The 21,857-nt window shown below is 46.8% G+C and overlaps 1 protein-coding gene across 1 annotated transcript in view; it reads right to left on the bottom strand.

The window, feature by feature from the left end:
• Positions 1-5,748: 5,748 nt before the first annotated feature.
• The window catches only part of LOC147224195 (protocadherin-16-like), a 105,190-nt gene continuing 89,081 nt past the window's right edge, over positions 5,749-21,857 (bottom strand). Inside the window, exons 11-21 of the mRNA XM_086164951.1 lie at positions 21,434-21,673; positions 20,335-20,460; positions 18,209-18,418; positions 17,273-18,139; positions 17,047-17,160; positions 16,733-16,944; positions 16,274-16,425; positions 14,019-14,149; positions 12,571-12,857; positions 12,341-12,482; positions 5,749-11,394 (exon numbers count right to left, since the gene is read on the bottom strand). Of these exons, the coding sequence (XP_086021077.1) occupies positions 8,804-11,394; positions 12,341-12,482; positions 12,571-12,857; positions 14,019-14,149; positions 16,274-16,425; positions 16,733-16,944; positions 17,047-17,160; positions 17,273-18,139; positions 18,209-18,418; positions 20,335-20,460; positions 21,434-21,673 (5,072 nt within the window). The 3' untranslated portion in view covers positions 5,749-8,803. The remainder of the gene's footprint in view (positions 11,395-12,340; positions 12,483-12,570; positions 12,858-14,018; positions 14,150-16,273; positions 16,426-16,732; positions 16,945-17,046; positions 17,161-17,272; positions 18,140-18,208; positions 18,419-20,334; positions 20,461-21,433; positions 21,674-21,857) is intronic.

Here is a 21,857-nt window from a genome sequence, read left to right as displayed (position 1 = left end):
CATCTGTATTTAACCGCCTGCATCAGTAGAGGCCACTGCCGCATAGAGTAAATACACTTTCCCAACAGGAAGGTATCGCACACAGTCCACGTGAAAGCTACGCTAATGGGTGGTTAAGTTTAGGAGAAGGTTCTGTTTTGTCCCAAACTGTTGTTTAACTCAAACCTAACCAGCGAGTTTACCGCCTCGTGTTTAACGTGATGGAAGCGTCAACTCTGGTTTCCTGGAAGTCCTGAGGACTGGATATCAACACCTCATTCATACACATCGCTCAAAAAAATAAAGGGAACACTAAAATAACACATCCGAGATCTGAATGAATAAAATATTCTGTTTGAATACTTTTTTTCTTTACGTAGTTGAATGCGCTGACAACGAAATCACACAAAAATGATCAATGCAGGTCTGGATTTGAAGTCACACTCAAAATTAAAAAGGAAAAACACACGACAGGGCTGATCCAACTTGGATTTAATGTCCTTAAAAGTAGTCAAAAGGAATCAGTGCTGCTTCCTAAGTGGATATTTTGATTTCACACAAGTGTGATTGATTTGGAGTCACATTGTGTTGTTTAAGAGTTCCCTCCACAGTGGGATAAAAAAGTACTTTTTTAGTCAGCTACCAATTGTGCAAGTTCTCCCACTTCAAAAGATGATATAGGGCCTGTAATTTTCATCATTGAAAATTGTACAACTCAACTATGAGAGACAGAATGCGAAAAAAATAAAATAAAAAAATCGGAAAAATCACATCGTCTGATTTTTTAAGAATTTATTTGCAAATTATGGTGGAAAATAAGTATTTGGTCACCTACAACCAAGCAAGATTTCTGTCTCTCACAGACTTCTTTTGTAAGAGGCGCCATAGTTTTCCACATGTTACCTGGACTAACGGCACCTGTTTTAACTGGTTGTCAGAGAAAAAGACGCTTTTCTACAACCTCAAACAGTCACGCTCCAAACTCCACTATGGTGAAGACCGAAAGCTGTCAAAGGACCCCAAAAACAGAATTGTTGACCCGCACCGGGCTGGAGAGACTCAATCTGCAACAAGTAAGCAGCTTGGTGTGAGGAAATCAACTATGGGAGAAATTATTTGATAATGGACGACCAGAGCAAGATCTCACCCCATGGGGTCAAAATGATCACAAGAATGGTGAGCAAAAATCCCAGAACCACACGGGTGGACCGAGTTGGGACCAAAGTAACAAAAGCTACCTTCAGTAAAACACAAGGGAAACAAATCCTGCAGTGCCAGACGTGTCCCCCCTGCTTAAGACAGTACATGTCCAGGCCCGCCAGAAGTTTGCTAGAGAGCATTTGGATGATCCAGAAGAGGAATTGGAGAATACAACTTTTTGGTAAAAACTCAACTTGTTGTGTTTGGAGGTGAAAGAATGCTCAGTTGCAGCCGACTAACACCTACTGTGAAGCTTGGGGGTGGAAACATCATGCTTCGGAGTTGTTTTTCTGCAAAGGAACCAGGACGACTGATCCGTGTAAAGGAAAGAATGAACGGGGTCATGGATCGTGAAAACCTCCTTCCATCAGCAAAGGCAGTGAAGATGAAACGTCTTTCACCGCCCGGGCAACGAAGGAGTGGCTTCGTAAGAAGGATTTCAAGGTCCTGGAGTGGCCAAGCCAGTCACCAGATCTCAAGCCCAGTTAAAATCTTTGGAGGGAGTTGAAAATCCTTGTTGCCCAGCAACAGCCCCCAAAACATCACCGCTCTAGAAGAGATCTGCATGGAGGAATGGGCCAAAATAACACCAGCAGTGTGTGAAAACCTTGAGAAGAAAACGTTTGACCTCTGTCATTGCCAACAAAGGGTATATAAGCGATGAACTTTGGTCTTCGCCAAATACTTATTTTCTACCATAATTTGCAAATAAACTCTTTAAAAATCAGACAATGTCATTTTTCTGGATTTGTTTTTTTCTCTCATAGTTGGAGTGTACCTATGATGACCTCATCTTTTTTTAACTTGCACAGTTGACCGACCAAATACTCTTTACCCCACTGTGTGTATATAAAGTTGCAATTGCACATATATTTATCAACATAAATATATTTCAAAGGGCAACTTAAGGTTTTCAATGCATGTTTTTCAGCTCGAAAAGGAACCTGGAGGGAAACTAGGGAAACTCCAATTACAAAAAAAAAAAAAAAAATTCATGATATTCCAATATTTTGAGATGGGATTTTTGAGTTTTCTTAAGATGAAAGCCATAATCAGCAATATTAAAATAATAAAAGGCTTGCAATATTCCAGTTGATATGTAATGAAACCAGAATGTATGACATTTTTGTTTTTTGTAATCGCATTACAGAAGATAAAGAACTTTATCACAATATTCAAATTTTCCCGGACAGTCCTCTATATATTTATTCTTGACGTGGCAACGTGACTTTTCCAACACGGCGGTTATATTCGGAAACTCCCCGCGGGTCATTAGAACTGAAACGACGTTTTAAAAGTGAAGAAAGTCAAGTCCAGTTGCCACGACAAGAAGTGATGACCGAGAACCTCCGAAGACATGCATATTTATATTCCACCCCGATATCACTTTGTTTTTTAAAGTTTTCTGCCAGGTTTTATAAAAAACAGGGTTATTTTTTTTGGACCTTCCAGCAAGACAGTGACTCCAAAAACACCTCGAGTAAAGTTGAATTGAAAAAAAAATAAACCAGATTTCAGTCGGTTGCGGCAGGGAAGCCTATCGAGCATCGCTTGCTGTTGCTGCAAACGTTTACCGCTTTACCAAGCAAAAATCGACTTTCCCACCTTTCGGTGTCTGCGTTGAAATCAAAATGTGACGAGCGTGCACGATAAGCGCACGTGAACAGAGAGCCTTCTCAGCATTGCTGCGCTTATCTAGCCGGGGTAGGTGTGCGGTTCACTCACCGCCGGGCCACCGTGCACGCCGCCGCCACAACCAGCTCTCTTGGCTCGGCCCTCCGCCCCCGGATCCGTCGCGGGCTTCGCTCCCTCGGTCCGGTCGGCCAAACCCGCTCCGTGATGTTTGCCCGGTTTGTTTCCATGGCGTGTTTGGCAAAAGTTCACAGCAATCGACCCTTTTTTTTTTTTTTTCCTCCTTTCAATCTTTGTCGTTTTTTCGTCTCCCGTCTTATTCCTCTCCAAAGCCTTGCCTTGGGTGTCTCTCCAGCGTGACGCGCTCAAACGCAATCAGGCCGAAATGTCCCACAGGTGTATTCCTGGCAGCCGATGAATCGGAGCCGCCTCCACCACCACCGCGCTGACCTTGCTTCCAACTCAGCCCACCGACGCCCAAAATCTTTGCAGCCCGACCGCAACGTAATTATTGTCAGCGGCGATATATTGTGAAACATAACATAACATAAAGGGGGAATCCAGCCGCGGCAGTTTGCCATTCCGATGGAAACGGTTTACGATTCAAAACCGATAGTAATCGGTTAAACGGGAGAGCGACGCGCAGGTTAACCGGTAAGAAAATCGGTAAGAAAATCGGTAAGACCCCGCCGTGACGCAGTCCGCTGCGGAAATGTCTGGAAAAAAGCTTTAAATGTAACCGAGATCGCATGTGAACGGAGGAGCCTCCTGTCTATCTTTTTCACGAGATGACAGGAAAATGAGAGATTTCATTTGGTTTAAGAGGGAGCCTTTAATTTTGAGCGTGAGTAATGACTCGCCGTTTGCCCTCTTCCTCATATCACTTAAGATCTGTCGTGTATTATTGCAGCCTCCGAGCCGAGGTGCACACAATTGTACTTTTCCGGACCGGGTGCATCATCAAACAGGGCGTCCGGGCACCTCCGCCCGTAAATCCGTCGTTCGTGTGTGTGTGTGTGTGTGTGTGTGTGTGTGTACAAGCTCAGAATATCACTTGGTTGCAGTCGCAGCTGGACCCCCTCCCCGCTCCCCGGTTCAAGTTTCAATAGGGTTTCATCAGACGGCAGGGCTCGGGTTCGGCTCCGGGCAAAATGAAAGTGATGCAACCAATTCCCACAAGAAGGGAGGTCGGACACTTAAGTAGAAAACAAATGTACAAGTTTGCTGGTTTTGAAACACTCGGACAGGTGACTTTTTTGAGGGTTTCGAACAATGTGATGGGCTTTTAATTGTTTTATTATGTCTCCTAATGCGGCTGCACCAAAGCCTCAAATGCGGATGATAATACATAGCACGAGGATCGTGCTAGTCGTGCTAATCGCACTTAGCCACCAACCCCCTGAGAAAGAAAATTAAAATAAATTAAAAAAAAAATGATGTAATGAATGTATGTATGTTTACTTCCGACAACTGGTACTTCGGATCTTCGGTGACTGAATTGCATTTTTTGTAAATCGCTTTGGATAAAAGTGTCTGCTAAAATAATGTAATGTTATGTAATGTAATGAGGATGAATTTCTAGCGCATTTACAAAAAAAAAAATCATATAAAACGCGTGAACTGAACCATAAATACTGTCATTTCCGGACTATTGAGCGCACCTGAATATAAGCAGCGACCGCTAAATATAAATAAATAAGCCGCAGTTGCTCATGTTGTAACATGAGATATTTACACAGAAATATTTTTTCACATTTTTAATTTAAAAAATGTCAGTAACATCCAAGAATATGTTTATTTTCAAGGAAAAGTCCATCTTACGCTTTTTCCCACTCCGGCTGATCGCTATCTTCTTCCTGCACGCTAAAATAAGAATAATAAGAACAAGAATAAGAACAACTTTATTTATCCCGAAGGAAATTGTCGTGCCAAAGTTTCAAGTAAAACAAGACAATAATAAATAATAGTAGGAAATTATATAAACAGTAAAAAAAAAAAAAGAAAATAAATAAGATAAATAAATAAATAAATAAAAAAAAGGGGCGGGGGGGTGGATAAAAAATACAAATAAAACTATAAAGTGTCAAAATCAAGGCTACAAAGTGTTTTCAGGTCTTAAGTGCAAAGATTCGAAGATTCCCTTCAGCTGAAGGGAGAGGATTTGTCTTCTTCTTTAGTGTCGGAATTGAACGGCCTCAGAATAACTTCGTCGCACACTTCCCCGATCTCTCTTTCGTCGTCGCCGTCAGCGTCACTTTCCTCTTGAGGCAAACGCGCGCTCGTGCCGTCGTCTTAATCACGAGGCAGTCCATAAATTAGCTGTAACGTTGTTTAAGCCGCAGTCTTCGAAGCGGGTGAAAAAAGCAGCGGCTATTTGTTATCTATACCGTTTATTTTGCACTTTATTTTTCGGACGTCATGGGCATACAAGTGGACATACAAGACATCATGCAAGTGTTATTTGCAGTCCTTATGTCCTCTATTGTAAGTCGCTTTGGATAAAAGCGTCTGCCAAATGTAATGTAATGTAATGTAACATACGACCATTCACCCAGTCGTTCATCCGTCATAAAGAGATATACAACCGTTTGCTCTCATTCGCACAATTTAGGGTTGTCATGAACCTCCTGCATGCTTGTGGACACTTGGAGAACATGGATACGCCGCATGGAAAGGCCCTCCGTCGGAATCCAACCGGGGACCTTCCCGGCGCCAGACCGAAGCGCCCAACCGCCGCAATGCGTCAAGTTACCATCAGGATGAGGGATTTTAGTTACGAAAACTAACTCAAAATCAGATGTTACCCGATTTCGTAGCATATTGAGCCACGGGAGAGTATCTTTAGTTTTTGAATAAAAGAAACTCCAAATTGGGTTTCAGATCCGTTGTCGGAAACTCAGCGCCGCTCCATCAATATTCATAGAATAAATTACGACGTGCGATCGTCATCATCATCGTTCATTTTAACACATCACCTGGGGAAGAAAAGAATTTGAGAGAGGCAGTATTGTGTTCACGAAAGTACTTTAATTAGGCACTTAGCTCACAACATTTCCAGATAAGCCTAGGATGGAAAGCATGAACATTTGGAGGACTGGCTCCCCCTCTTCGGCACATTATACGTACATTTTGGGCGAGCATGAAACTAAGTGGCAAATAACACTGTTAAATACAAAAAAAAAGAAAACAATATACAGTACACGGCAAGGTACCTTCATTCTATCGATTAGGTAGTCTTCATGTATATTTGGCTGTGGTCGAAAAAAGTTTTTTTGTAAATACATTACAAAGTCTCACAGCGTCCGAGGTCTACTTACACAATAAATAAAATACTGTATGGTGTTAATGCTGCGTACAATAACGATAACAGAAGTCTAAATCTGGGCATTAAAACAAAAAAACCAAAACCGGGTCGTCGCGAGGCTCTGGATTGGTTATCGATGCAAAGATGGCGGATGGATCGACTCCGAAAAGGCTCCCGAGGGTTAATGAGTGAGCTTATGGTAAACAGGCATCGGTGTCAAAGCATCACGTGATTTATGGCTGAGCATGTAAACGGCACACGTTTCTTTTCTTCTCATGATACATTCTGTTTTTCCGGCCGCTCGAAACCCGGCGTTTGTCTCTTGTTTCATCCGTCGAGGACGAAACCGTCCGTATTTCAATCAATTGCTATCTGGTAACTCGAGTGTCAGGATAGGAGTCCCCTTTACGTTAGAAACATTCATTGGTTCTTTCGCGAATGCTAATAGCTTATCCTGCACTCAGGGTACCCTGGGGGTTCTGGAGCCTCAGAACCCCCTCAGCTGTCATCGGGCGATAGTTCGATGACACCCTGGCTCGATAAAGGGGCCGCACATAGAGACATACAACCATTCATTCCCCCATCCGCAGGAATGGACGATTTAGGGTCTCCGATGCTACAAATACATGGAGTTCCATTGCTAACGTGTTTTTTTTTTTGGCGTTTCGGAGGTTTCGGATTATCCCATCGGGTGAAAGGCGGGGCCCACCCTGGACCGGTCGATCGCAGGGCTACATTTAGGGACATACAACCATTCGCTGTCATTGGTCCGAGCAAGTAAGGGATGGGGTTAGATTTGGATTGTTGGAGTTAAAGGAGTTAAAGGTTCCTTTGAACCAGGAACCTCCTCGCTGTTAGGCGTAAGCCCAAAATCTAACCGATTTAGGGTCAACAATACTATGACTACATGCAGTTCGACTACTTCTACAAGTTTTGGAGAACACGCTCTCACTCCCATTGAGTCAACAGCCTGATGGATGACGAAAGTTCCCGAAACTTCACATACCGATGCATATCCCATCATTTTCTGATGAAGTCGGAGCGTCATGTCTCAATGTCTCAACAATAAAAGTGAGTTTGCATGTTGGAGAAACCAAGTTCCTCCACTGACGATGCCCCAGGTTCGGGTCGGTATCTGACTCGTGGGTTTCGGTCGGTGGTTCCCATCGGGTGAGAGGCGGAGCTCACCCTGGACCGGTCGTCGGTCAATCACAGGGCCACATTTAGAGACAAACAGCCATTCGCTCTCATACGTCCGAGCAAGTAAGGGATACAATTGGATTTGGATTGTTGAAGGAAACTGGAGAACCGGGAAAGGCCCTAAAGGAGTTAAAGGTGAAGGTGCCTTTGGATTGAACCAGGAAACCTCCTTGCTGTTAGGCGTAAGCCCAAAATCTAACCGATTTAGGGTCAACAATACTATAACTACATGTAGTTCGACTACTTCTGCAGGTTTCGGAGAACACGCTCTCACTCCCGATGAGTCAACAGCCTGATTTGAAAGAGTTTGCATGAAGGAGAAACCGAGTTCCTCCTCTGACGATGCGCCAGGTTCGCGTCGGGAATGACAACGCGTAGCTTTTGGACGGCGGTTCGCGGGGGGGCCGTAGGCGATCCCATTGGGTGAGAGCTGCGGTTCACGCCGGCCCGGTTGATCGCAGGCCCACATTTAGAGACATACATTCATTCATTTACATCTATATGTCTGAGAAATGAAAGGCCGCCAATGAACTCCTGCTTATTTTTGGATTGTTGGGGGGAAAACAAAAAACCGTGAGAACGCTGAAAAACTTCACAAAAAAAGGCCCAGAAGGGACTTTAGGGTGGAGGTGCCTTGGAATTGAACCAGGAACTTCCTCGCTGTTCGGCGGAATCCCGAACCCTGACCTAAAGTGTGATTCTTCATGATTTCAACGAGATTTTTTGGTCACCAATGGGTCACGTAGAGTGAAACTGTGGCTTGAACAGGCTGCTGATTGTTTTCTCAATCAAATCATGGGAACCATTAAGGCCGATGTGCGGTAAATTAAAGCCAGAGGATCGATAGACGTCCGGCTGCATTTTCCTCGAATAAGACAACGTTTGAGCGTTTCACATTCACGATTTACCCTTCGACGCGGTTCCGATGTTTCGTTTGTACAAAGAAAGGACGCCTCGTATTCTATAAATATTTACAACGGTCTGCTACGAAAACCCCAATCCATTAGGGATTATTGAAGAGCATGATTCGAAACCACGAGCGTGAGAATTGCCATTTTACAGTACAAACAATAATACAGTACAAGCAACAAATATACAAATATAGAAATATATTCTGATGTTTTTAGTGACCTTGACACACCATGTCAGAAACCACATGTAAATATAAAAATATAGACAATGCTTTTCTACAAAATATTGACATCATGTATGAATCCCCATTTGAATGTGCAAATTAACACTGATCAACAGGAGAATAAGGAGGTTCTTTGAAAAAAAAACAAAAAAAAAACAAATCATACATAGTCCATTTTGGCGTGTTAGTCATGTAGTTCAGTTTGTCTTCACTAAGCAATTAAGCAACACCACTTCACTTATTTGGACTGCTTAGCGTGCCTAAACAAAAACCAAAAAAACAAAAAAAAGAAGGAAAATAGAATCGGATCGATCGCCGTTTTAACCTCCCGCACCTGTTAGTCTTTAAGGAATTTAAATCCTCAGCTCCGCCTCCTCGCTGTGCTCCAGATGGTGTTCTGTCGCGCTGATGATGGACGCCGAGGGACCCTGTGAGACGCTGAAGGGCGTGACCGCCGGGGAACGAGCCGCCAGCGGTGAGAGTGACGGGGAGAAGCTCGGCGACATGGCCACCGAGGAGATGGACCCCTCGCCACTTAAGGGGGATCGCCTGAAAGAGCTCATATGGGGGAAGGACCTCCCTACAGCAGGCTTCGGGGGTACAGTTTTGGCTCCGGGGTGGGCGACCGATGTTATAAGAGGCGGCGGGTCGATCCTCGATTCGGCTTTTCCTTTGAGATGAAACGACCTGCGGGGTTGAGGGGGAGCCGTCTCGTCTTTTAAGCGCGCGATTTCCGTGAAAACGTTGGCCAGGGGTTGGAACTGGGGACACCAGTTGAGCAGGTAGTCCCAGTTGTAGCTTCCCCTCAGCTCCTCATCGCTGGCCACGATAGCCGTCAAGGAGCCGTCCACAGCCGGCTTCCCATCCTCCGGGAAGGTATAGTCTTTCGGATGGGAGATGCTCAGAGCCCGTCCCACTCCCACATACCCGCCTCCCTCGTCCCTGTAGACCGGCACCTGGCCGGCGAGTAGGCTACCGTTTAAGCTGCCCAGTTTCTTCCCTTTAAACCAGTCTATGGACGGCTCGCAGGACACGTCCGACAGCTGGTCGGCATCCTGCTGGATCCCGGAGTCGGGCCCTCGTGCCGAGATGCGCTCTTGCATGGAGGAGGAGATGCTCGACACGCGAGGGTACTCGTTTATCATTCTGATTTCGTCGTCCTCCGCCGCTTCGGCCTCCGCCGAGCCGCGACCGCTGGAGTGGGAGGGATCCAGGGAGCCTCCGCGGGTGTAGGGGCCGCCGCCGCTGCCGCTCGGGTCCGCCGTGTATCCGGGAAGGGCTTGATGGTAAATAATTTCACTCGCCGCAATTTTTGACTCCTCAAACTTGTGCAGCATGGTGCCCGATCCCGCCGTCCGCCCGTGCTTCCGCTGCTCCTTCTTTTGCCGTCTCAATTTGACAAAGAACAGCGCCACCGCGATGACGCTCAGTATGATTATCGTTCCCAGGGAAACCGCGATAACGCTCACGAGCAGCATGTTCATGTCCGTTTTGAGGCCGAAGGACGTGTGGGTCACGTCTATGGTGACTTTGGTCGCTGTGGTGCGAGACGTCTGAAGAGGGCTGTGAGCGTTTACCTCCAGCGTTATTAGACGCACATCCCTTTTGGAGCGGCCGACATGGTGGCTGTAGCTGTCCATCGTCAGGGATATCGCGCCGGTCGATTTGTTGACCTCAAAATAAGGCGAACTGCCGGACAGGGAGTAAAGGACGATGCCGTCGAGGCCCCCGTCTTCGTCCCTGGCTTGGACTTTGCCGATGATCTCGCCTTTCTTCGCTCCCTCGGGCACTTCGAACGAGAACTCGGAGGAGGAGAAGACGGGATTGTATTCGTCCTCCCCGGTGATGTAAACCTGCACGGTGACCGTCGCCGAGTAATTGCCCGCATCCACGGCAAGAGCCATGAACTGGAAGGAGTTTACCTTCTCGAAGTCAAACGTGGACCGACTTCGTACCTCTCCCGATGTCTGGTTGATGAAGAAGGCCTCTCCGCCTTCCTTCGAGTCATCTAGCATGTAGTACTTCACCCGTCCGTAAACACCCTTGTCATGGTCGATCGCATGCAGCATGGTTACCAAGGCCTGCGGGGGCTGGTTTTCCCTGATGCTCGTCGTTACGAGTTTGAGGGGAAAGAAGGGCCAAAAGTTGTTGATGTCCTTCACCTCGATAGTAACAGGGGCCAAGGCGTAGTGGCCCCAGCCGTCGCTCGCCTGGACGACGATCATATGGGACAACTGCCTCTCGCTATCCAACGATCGCCTCAGCCTCAACGCGCCGGTCCACCGGTCCACCTGGAAGAGGTCGGACTCGTCCCCGGAGCTGATGGAGTACTGCACCTCTCCGTTGGGAGCGGAGTCTGGATCAATGGCAGACAGATGCAAGATCTCTGTGCCCGCGGCAGCGCTTTCGCTCAGCACCACCGAGTACTCGGCTCTGCTGAAAGCCGGAGGGTTGTCGTTGACGTCCGTGACGCTAATGAGCACGGGCACACTAGAGCTGCGCTGGGGGATCCCGCGATCTGACACCACAACAGTCAAGTTATAACTTGACACAGCTTCAAAATCCAGCTTCTCCACCAAGATCAGGCTCCCGACAGTCTGGAAGCCCTTCCCCTCCAAGAAGTGCACGCTGCTCTCAATCTGGAAGGCATTACCCAAGTTGCCACCGGCGATCGCAAAGTCGAACCCGCAGTTGTCTCGGGACAAGTCTCCGTCGACGGCCTCCAACATCAGAACGGTGGATCCGGGGAGTCCGTCTTCGGACACGGTGGCCCTGTACTCTAACTGGTGGAAAACCGGGGCGTTGTCGTTGATGTCTGACACTTGAACCTGGACGGTGGCGGAGGAAGAAAGTGACGGTCTGCCCTCGTCCTCGGCCTCGATCACCACGAGGATGGAGGGGTTCTCGAAATCGAACTCCGTTTTTTGCCGGATAAACAAGGTTCCTGTAAAGACACAAGGAACACGGTGACTAAAAGAAACTGTTGATCGAATCCGGAGCGTATTACGACAGCGAGGAACCTTGATGAGTGTTTGACACCGACTGCCGCCGGTGTAAAGCTGAGCGGCGTTTAAAAAAAGTCGCGCCGCCCTCCACTACTTATTCCGTCAAAAATCTTCGAAAACAGGAACAAGGCGACCCCTTTATGGGAATTTGCTGCAGCAGACGGCGGGATCGTCGACGAACGAGGCATCGGAAGAGTCAGTCAAAGACAGTCTGCGGCGGTTTAATCATTTTCAAAAGAGGGCCGGCATTCGCTCTGTGGCTAAATTAAGTTTAGCGACTTAGCGTAGCACAGTATACGTGATAAATCCAGCAATAATTGTAGCATTAACTGTGTAGCAAGTACGTTAAGTTAAGCGATGGAGCACAAAATTAAAAAACTCCCCCAATCCTCTGCCAGGCATCAAAATGAAGGTAAATACACCGAACAAAACCACTTTATTCCTTTACATTCCCATTATTATTTTTTTTTATACATTATTTGTTTGTATGTTTGTAAATAAAGTAAATTTTTCTTATTTAAAAACATGTCAAAGAAACAAGATTTATACTGTTTGAATTCTTTTCAATGGGGAAATTTGATTTGATTAACAAGCGAATTGAGTCAGGAACTCACTGACAAAATGAACTTATAATTCAAAGTGTGACCGTAACCGTCATTGTGATCGCGGCCTCCTGTGGAATAATTAAACATTATTTATTCAAATGTCGTATCAAATATGGTTTTCAGAGCCGGCTGTGCGAGAGGAGAAATCTGTTGTGCTCAATAATCAATATTATCAAAACTTCACAGTGTGTATTCAAAGTCTAAAACTTGATGAGAAGGGATTTTGCGGAGGAAATTATTTAAAAAAAAAAAAAAAAAACAAACTCAAAAATCATCTTACCGTTGCTCGGGTCGATGTAGAAGAGGCCCCTTGTCGATGACATTACTCTGTAGGTAATCCGTCCGTTGTCGCCGGAGTCACGGTCCGTGGCTGTCACCGTGACGACCGCGCTGCCAGCCGGGAGATGCTCCGACACGGTCACCTAGCGCGAAAAGCACAGGAAGTCATAGAGGAGGGTTACGGAGATGCTTCAAACTCGTCCTACTGTCGCATCTGCAGGCGAGTCGCACCTGATACAGATCTTGGGTGAAAACGGGGGCGTTGTCGTTCACGTCCTCCACCAGCACGGTCAGATTAGCCTCGCTCTGATGTCTGGAGTCCGACGAGCGGACGGTCAACGTGTACCACGTTCTCTCCTCGTAGTCCAGCCGGCCGGTCAGGGACACGCCGCCTCCGTAGCAGTGGATCCCGAACAGGCCCCGACTGTCCCCGTCCAAGTGCAGGGTGTAGGAGAGCGGCGGCCCCGAATCCACGTCGTTTCCCGTCACGTGGGTGATCACCGTGCCGATCAGAGTGTCTGCTCGGAGGCGGCAGGGGAAGGAAGGAAACACGGCGATGATTTTTTTTATTGAATAAAAGACATTTGAGGAACCGAAGTTTACTTTTCATCGTGCAGAAATATCCTGTTCTCGAAGGCGTTTATTTAACGGACAGGAAATGAACGGAGGATCCGGGCGGTGCGGGGGCCGGGCGTTTCTGGCCGAACCCCCCGCTGAGCCGACCGGGGATGAGAACCTTTGTGATTACCGTATTTTCATGACTATAAGGCGCACATACAAGTCTTAGATTTTCTTCAAAATGTGCGGCGCGCCTTATAGTGCAGTGCGCCCTATAGTGCAGTGCGCCCTATAGTGCATTGTTGTAAGGCGGACGTAGTAGAGAGCACCATGAGAACGCTAAAGGGGGAACTGAGGGCGTTGATTGTACGTAAAAGAACGGGTATGTGCGTTATGAAGAACATTGTTGTTTTAACAACCCTGAAAACATCGCTGACAAACACATCCTGCACAGCTACATCACCAACATGGACGAAGTGCTGCTCACTTCGACGTCACGGTGAGTCATACTGTAGCCATAAGCACAATGGGTACTAAAAGTCTTCTTGGAGACGACAGTTTTACTAAGAGTGGAAGGCAGCGCCGGGCGAGTTACGCCACAATTTGGGAATGGATTGTAGATGCTCGGGCTGACGTGTCTGCCGGCACTGTCGTTCGAGCTTTCGGAAAAGCCGGCATCATTTCAGTGGAGCCGCGCGACACGGAAAGCGACTTTGACAGGGAAGAAAGCGAACCTAGCATGTTTGATAGAGATTTAGCGCGGCTGTTCAAATCAGAAACAGAGGATGAGGACTTCGACGGGTTTGATTAATGACGATTACCGCCAAAAAAAGATGCGAATACCAAACTCAGCTTTGCTCCCGCTCTATTTTTAAAAACGCACACTTGTATGCTTGTGTGTGTGTTGTTGTTGTTGGAAGGCGAACGTAGCAGAGGACACCATGAGAACGTTAAGTGTGGGCGTGGATTGTATACAAAACCCGCGCCTTATAATCAGGTGCGCCTTATGTGTGAGTTAAATACAGTAATGGCACAAGTAACTGAGACTGCACCTTTTCGTCCGGCGCGCCTTATGGTTGTGAAAATACGGTAGATTACAGAAGCGGCGGAAAATGGTTCACCTTCGGGAACTCTGATCTCCCGAGGAAGGGGAATCATGGGGCTGTTGTCGTTGAGGTCGATGATGATCACGGTGAGGGTGGCGGAGCCGGCGAGTCGCGGGGTCCCTCTGTCCGTTGCCGTGACGACAAGCCTGAGAAAAGGAATAACTGTGAATTCCGGCGTCGCCGTTTTATGCATTTCAGAGGTTTTTTCGTAGGGTTTTCAAATATTAACGAGATTTTTTTTTTTTTAATAGATCGTAGTGCTAGAATATTTATTGGCCATTAATCTCGATCGCGTTTTCTTTCTCAACCTGAAACATTTAATTTATTTTCCTCCCACTCCCTTTCCATCTGAAAAAAAGTCAAACAAATAACATTTTTCCAACAAAAAAAAAAAAAAAAAATTTTACATCTGATACACAAACTTGTATCTGATGATGTTTTCCAAGAACATAAACCTGCTCAAAGGTAGCAGATGGAGCTTTTTGCCAAGGCTATCTTGATTTTCGTGTTATTTTCCCACATGGGACACGAGTATCCGCACACAAATAGGGAAGACGCATACAAAGAACTAAGAAAAGCGAAAAACGAATAGTCGAAGAGTAAGACGACCGTGTACGAACCAGGTTCAACCACGGGTATTTTACTTTTAGCGAAGAGAAAAGCTGCCGCTCAGCAGAGAGCCTTTTTGTCTCAGTCAGGGAGGTGAGTGCATCGAGTATTACAATCACATTTTCAAAAGTGTTTTTTTTTTTTTTTTTTTTTAAGACCCGATGTTAGCCACAGTGGCAACTGAAAAAGCTATTTGTGATCGAGCGAACCTTGCACAACGTAATTGAGGTGGTGAGGTCATCGTGGTTCATTGTACTTTTTGCGCATTAAAACATTATATATAAAGCACTCGGGTAGGATGCTCTCTTACCAATCTAGAAATGTAAGCATGCGTGCGCTAATTTATAATTCACTCGGATTTTCTTGCACAACAAATGCTCTATTATTGGACCGCTAGGGCCATTTTTGTCCACATGGGGCGCCAAAATCAAGGGAAAATTATTTTCATTCATGATCTAAACTGCTCCCCGAGGGTCATGGTGGTGCCGGATCTTATTCCGGCTGTCGTTTGGCGAAAAGTTTGGGATTCACCCGGTTGCCAGCCGATCACAGGGCCCCCATCCATATAGAACAGGGGTGGGCAATTATTTTGGCTGTCGGGCCATATTTCTTTTTTAATTTTTATGCACGGGCCAACTAGGTAGCATGTAAATTGAACAAAAAAAAAAAAAATGTATTGAAATATTTAAAATTTTTGGCATTTTATTACAACGTTAAAATCATAAATGATCATATAAATGTACCAACTTTATTTCCTATGTACAAAATTTAAAAAAAAGGAAAAAATAAGGAGTTTCTAAATTCAATATTGATTGAAGATACTTATTCAAATATTAAAAAAAAAAATAGTTTGGCGGGCCTGATAAAAAAGCAAAATGGGCCAGATGTGGCCCGCGGGCCGTAAAATGCCCTGGTCTGATGTAGAAATATGCGACCATTCGCTCCCTCATTCACATAAATGGTGCAGTTTCAAAGAACCTCCTTTGTGTTTTTGGGCTGTGGGGGAAAACCGAAGAACCCGTAGGAAACCAAGGCAGACACGGTGGGAACATGCGAAGTCCACGCGGGAAGGATGGAATCGTAATTTATATCGTAATTTCTTGACTATAAGCCGTCATTTTTTCCCACGTTTTGAACAGTGCAGCTTAAACAACGATGCGGCTAATTTATGGATTTTTTTTTGGGGGGGGGGGCAAACGAGCCTTAAAACATTTAGCCGCGTCACATCGGACTAATAAATTACTGTGAAATTCTGCGGCCGTTCAATTCGGACATCAAAGAAGACGACTTTAATTAATGGATGAACTTTTCCCTGTGTTATTTATTTTTTAGTCTTCTTTCTCAGCCATGTTACAGGCACTGTAACAAAAAAAAAAAAATCCAGCAAGTTTTTGTGGATGTTACCAGTATGTATTTAATTAAAAATGAAAAAAAAAAAAAAAGTTTCTGTGTCACACCTTCCTGTGTAAATATCTCATGTTACAACGTGGACACCTGCTGTATACCAACAAATGCAGCCTTTATATATACGTATGTACAAATATAGTCATTTAGTTATTTTTAGCCGGTGCAGATTATATTCAATTCAACTATGGAAAGTGAAAAGTTGCAATTTGCACTGTGTCTACAGGTGGAAATGGAATCAGATCATATAAACTCACTTGGTTTGGGTCCAGATCTCTCTGTCCATTATGGCCGCCGTAGAGATGCTTCCGGTCTGCGGGTCGATCTTAAACAAACCGCTCATGGCCGACGACCTGATGGAATAGGTCACCTGGCTGTTCTGACCCTGGTCCAGGTCATCGGCCGCAACCTGAAGAAAAGAGCGTCGCGGATTCGGAAATGAAAAATAAGACACGGGCTTTCTTTGAAACCGCTGTTTTTAAGGCGTAACGCGAACCATCCGGCAACATTGGCGGCGGCGTCCGAGCTCATTAAAAGACTTACACGGAGCTGGCTCCGTGACACGAGTGCATACATACAGAAGAGACTTTGAGTGCACGGACAAATGAACAGTCATTTCTCCACAGCTCTGAAACTATCCAGGTTTCTGAAGTCCACGGCTTCACACCTCAGCGACAGCCAACGATAATAAACTGTTGGGGGACAAGGTACCGCACCTGGATAATTGGAAAATCGTATCCCTGCGCCTCTTGAATGTAAGCTACATAGTTCTGGAGTTGGAAGCGTGGCAAATTGTCATTGACATCTTGCAGGACTATGTTAACGGCCATGTAGGAGCTGGAGGAGGCCGTCTCCGCTTTCACCACGAGGCGGAGTTTCGGGGTCTCCTCGAAGTCCAGCCCTTCGGATTTCTGGACCCATATTTCGCCTGATTCAGAAAAAAAAAAACGGCAATGAGCCAGGCATTATATATTTTGCATTTTTTTTTTTTTTTTTTTCTTATGGTGCGCGCTGCCATCTTTGCACTTACCAGTAATGGTGTTTATTCCAAAGGATTGCATCCTGTTTCCACTGAAAAGACTGTAGCTGACACCGGTGTGAGAGCCATCTGGATACTGGGCCTGCGTCTGTGTAACCACCGTGCCTGAAAAATGAAATAAACAGTGTTGAACCATTTAACTGTACTCAATTGCCCCGTATTTTGAGAGGAGGGAAAAAGAAAAAAAAAAAACAACTAAACACCGAGTGATTCAAACCTTCCGCGGCGTTCTCCTGCAGACTGACGTCTCGTGCCGCGCGCGAAAAGCGAATCCCCGTGTAGCTCTGCTCCCTGATGTAAACAATAACGACCCCCAGGGAGGACTGCGCCGAGTTGCCCTGGTCCATGGCTTGGACTATCAACGTCCTCTGGCTTTGCGTCAGACCGTGCAGTTTCTCCGTGGCCTGGATGTCCCCTGTCAGCGAGTTAATGGCGAAGCCCTTGACCGGGTGGGCGAAACGGTAAAACACCGAGCCGTTGGCCCCGAAGTCCTTGTCCTCCGCCCTCATGGTGGCGAGCACCCTCCGGTTGGACACGCCGCTTGCCGAGACATTGACAATGAGCGGGTCTTGGATGAAGAAGGGGGCGTTGTCGTTGACGTCTTGGATGTGCACGGTGACCCGGGCGGTGGAGTTGCGCGGGTTGGAAGGCGACGAGTCGGCGGCGCACACCTCGAAGGTGTAGGAAGCGGTTCTCTCCCGGTCGAGGGGCGCCGCCGTGATAATGCGACCGGTGTTCTGGTCTATGATGAACATGCTCTTGGAGCCGCGGCTCAGGAAGTACACGATCTGGCTGTTCGGCCCCTGGTCCAAATCGGTGGCTTTCACTTCGAGCACCAAAGAGCCGATGGGCACGTCTTCCGAGACGTCCGCCGTGTAGCTTCTGCTCTGGAACTGCGGGCTGTTGTCGTTGACGTCCAGCACGTTCACCTCCACCGTGGCGGTGCTGCTGAGCGGAGGCTCGCCTCGATCCAGAGCCGTGACGGTCAGCGTGTAGACGGCTCGCTTTTCCCGATCCAGGGGGCGCGAGGTGGACAACGCGCCCGACTTTTGGTCCAGGCGGAAATCTCCAGAAGGGTCTCCGGCTGGAAGAACAGCACGGTCAGCGAAGATAACGAGAGATATTTTACGACGTCATCGGAAAAACAACTCACCCGTAATTCTGTAGCTTATCTCCCCGCCGTCCCCTGCGTCCTGGTCGGTTGCCCGGAGGGTGAAAAGAAGCAGCGACTCCACGTTTTCGGGCACCTCGATGCTGTAGTAAAGCCGCCCGAAGACGGGGGCGTTGTCGTTCTCGTCGAGCACCCTGATCCTCACCGTGGCTTTGGCGTAGTTGGGAGGAAGGCCTCCGTCTTTAGCGTAAACTGTGGAAAAAAAGAATGTCAGACGGCTCGATCACAGGTTTTGAAAATGAGAAGCAGGCCTGGACAAAAGGGGTTCCATAGAGTTCCAGTTTAAGAGGCCCGGTGAAACGATATTAATGAAGTTAGTAAGAGGACATCTTGAAAAATGACCCTGACAAATTTAAGATGATTAAAGATGAAGTTCACCTATTCGGTGGTTTTCGGTGCTTTATTAACCCTGACACTTCCCCGGATTCCAAAAGTTAACACACGTCTTTGGACAGTCCATTTGTTTGGTACCTTCTGGAGTTCTGTCTAAAAGGGATATTGGACCGTCTTGGCTCAGCAGCGTCTCTGGACTCAAATGACATTAACATGAGCCAATAGGCACCCGGGGCCCCTTGGTCCCAAACGGCAAAAACATCTGGGATGTTTTCACAAATTCCTCCGTGCAGTCAAATGTAATGCCATCCTGTTTTTGAAATACAAATTTGGACAAATGAAGAAAAAGGGGGCATTCATGACTTGGGTTTTGTTTTAATCATAGCCGGCCGGCGGGTACAAGTCACGGGCAGATAGCATCAGAAGGGGGTATTTGGCAGCGAGACGACCGGGGTCGGGAGTTTGCAGGTAGGTTGACTTCTGCCGGGAGCGAGTCAGTGACCATCTAGATCAGGGGTGTCAAACTCATTTCACATCGCGGGCCACAAATTATAGCGTACTCAGCTATGAATAACTAAAATATCATGTCTTTCCTTTGTTTTGGTGTAAAGAAGTACAAGAACATTAGGTTACATCGTAGGTCATAGGTCAAGAAACTCTTCAGTAACAGTCAATGTCTCATCAACTCCACAAATAAATATGGCCAGTTGAGCCACGTCTGAAATGTCAGCGCTCTCATCAATTGCGACGGAAAATGCAATAAATGACTCGACTCTTTGTTTCAATTGGCTGTCTAGATCTTCCGATAGTTCCGAAATCCTCTCTGCTATGGTTGTCCTCGTCAGGCTAATATTGGTAAAAGCTTGTCGCTTCTCGGGACATACGAGTTCGGCCACCTTCGTCATGCACCTTTTAACCGTCGGAATACGGCGTTGATGCTAATGCTACTTCGCTAGCAATTAGGTAGCTGGCTTTTAGCGCTGCTTCATTGACCTCCTAGCTATGGGTGCAAGTGGACCGCTGTTTCCTCAGACCCGCCAGCAATTCGTTGATTTTATCTCTTCTCAGTTGTCCTTGCAAGCTGTTATATTTTTCGCTGTGATGAGTCTCGCAGTGGCGCCGAATATTACATCCCTTAAAATACCAAAACTTGTTGCAAACACGACTAGCGCAAAGGTTTCCAGTGCGTCTCCGTAAAGAAATAGGACGTAGTCCATTTTTCTTTGAAAATTATAACCTCTTTCTGTTTTGATAATGACATTTTGGCTAATGACGGCGTAGCGGGGTGGCAGAGAACAGGGTAGAAACAACATCGTAACAATGCTGTTTGGTCCGTCTCACCGATGCGGCTTGTCTTCTACGCTGACCGAAACAGTGCGCCCCCTAGTGGATGTTTCTTGAATTGCAATGTAATAAAAAAAATTAAATCCATGTCTTTTTATGCATTTTTGCCTGTACGTTTGACACCCCTGATCTAGGCGGAAAAACCGGTACCGGCGGTTCACTCTGCCTCCCCCGCCACGCCGCAAATCCGTCTTTCAACAAAGGCGGCAGCAGGACAAGAGGACAGGTTTCGTGTTTGCGCATGAGATGGAGACTCTAAGCGCGGAAGCCTGGAGTGGATCCCCACATTGTTCAGAGTGGAGTCTGCAGCTCTTGTGTGCAGCCGAGCAGCTGCCGTTCCTGATCGAACCCGCCGTTGCATTCGTTTTTTTCGTACTTAAAAGGGTTGACGTACAAAGCAGGGATGTTTCGCTCCACGTCGGTGCCTTTACCTGTCACGGCGTAAAACTCCTGGAGTTCCCTGTCCAGTGGCGCGGTGGTTGTTATCACCCCTGTCACCGGGTTGATGGTGAAACCCTCCACTAATATACCGCCGTATGTCACCTGCCCGTTGGTTCCTACACACACACACACACACACACACACACGGTGAATAAGCTTTTCACAGAAAAATGGATCCTTGATGAAAACCAGAAATAACGTTGACTTCAGTAACTTCATATCCTCTCCCGAGTCCCCGGGCTGTCTAATTTTGCAAGTTCCCATCGGTCCTGCCAGCTATTATTGTATCGTGTCAGCTAGAAAAACGTAATTGTTCGCGGTAATGTTATAATCAGTATGAGCTCACTTGTGCGTGATCTCCGTCGGTCTCTATCTACCGGTCGAGGCAGAAGGACGCCGGCATCGAGCTCCGATTTTTATCCGAAGTTTCCGCAAAAGGCGGTTTTTCCTCAGGCACAGTCGCCAAGCGCTCGCTCATGGGGGAACATTAGGTTTTAAGGGAGCGCCGTCCAATCGTATTATGATTTGGCACTATATGAATCCAATCTGTCCAAAATTTCAATTTACATAAAATTTCCTTGCTAATGACTGTGTACTTTCCCTTTTTTTTTTTTTTTTTTTTTTTTTTTTGGAATTATTCGTGCTGTCTGTTTGGCAGCGCACGCGCCTCCTTCAGGTGTCTGGATACCAGATTGTGTACTAACAGAAAACTCTGGCAGCCCTATCTGTTTACTTCACTAAGTGCTTTTGGAGACAAATTTTACTATCCCTCTGCTTTATGTGCGCTGACTAAGTCCAAGGGAATGCGTTGGCTTTTTATAGTTCTCAATTAAAACCAACTGTTAATCTCGGCCGCATTAATGAGACCTCAGCGAATGAGATGATGCGGGTTTTTGTTTTAATTATGTTAACGCGGCGCTATCTGACATCTGCTGACACGACGCTGCAACTTCAAAAAGATGCTCATACTCGGCTATTTGTTGACGTCTAAATCGACGGGGGAATCATTTTACATTCCCGCCTGTGTGTCGTCCTCTATTTACCGGACCGCTTTTTCTCAAAGAAAACAAAAACCGCATCTCCGTTCACCTTGGTCCAGGTCGGAGGCCGACACTCTCAGCACGGCGGTCCCCGGGGGACGATTCTCCGAGAGCTGTGTTTCGTAGTGGCTCTCTTCGAACCAGGGCGCCTCGTCGTTGACGTCGATCACTTGGACGCAGAGCAGCTGGCTGGCGGAACGCCGCGGCGTCCCGTGATCCTCCGCCACTACGGTGAGGTTGAAGATGTCCTGCTCCTCCCGATCCAGGGGTTTGAAGATAGACAGGGAACCTGCGGAGACGCGAAACGTGAGAGGCGATTTCCTGTTTGGACAGATCGTTTACACAAAACGACGCCGAAAATACCGTTTTCCGCAGCTGAGTGTGTTTGAGGCCGTTGCGTAAAACGAGTCGGTTTCCGTGTGAGGGCCGAATCAAAGAAAATACCCTCCACACACTGCTTTTTGCCTACCTGA

This window comes from Fistularia commersonii, chromosome 18, assembly GCF_037954325.1.
Source record: "Fistularia commersonii isolate RoL2024-O1a breed Wild chromosome 18, RoL_Fcom_v1.0, whole genome shotgun sequence".
Taxonomy (NCBI): domain Eukaryota; kingdom Metazoa; phylum Chordata; class Actinopteri; order Syngnathiformes; family Fistulariidae; genus Fistularia; species Fistularia commersonii.
The sequence above is the reverse complement of the archived record's forward strand: the minus strand, read 5'-3'. Positions and strand labels throughout refer to the sequence as shown.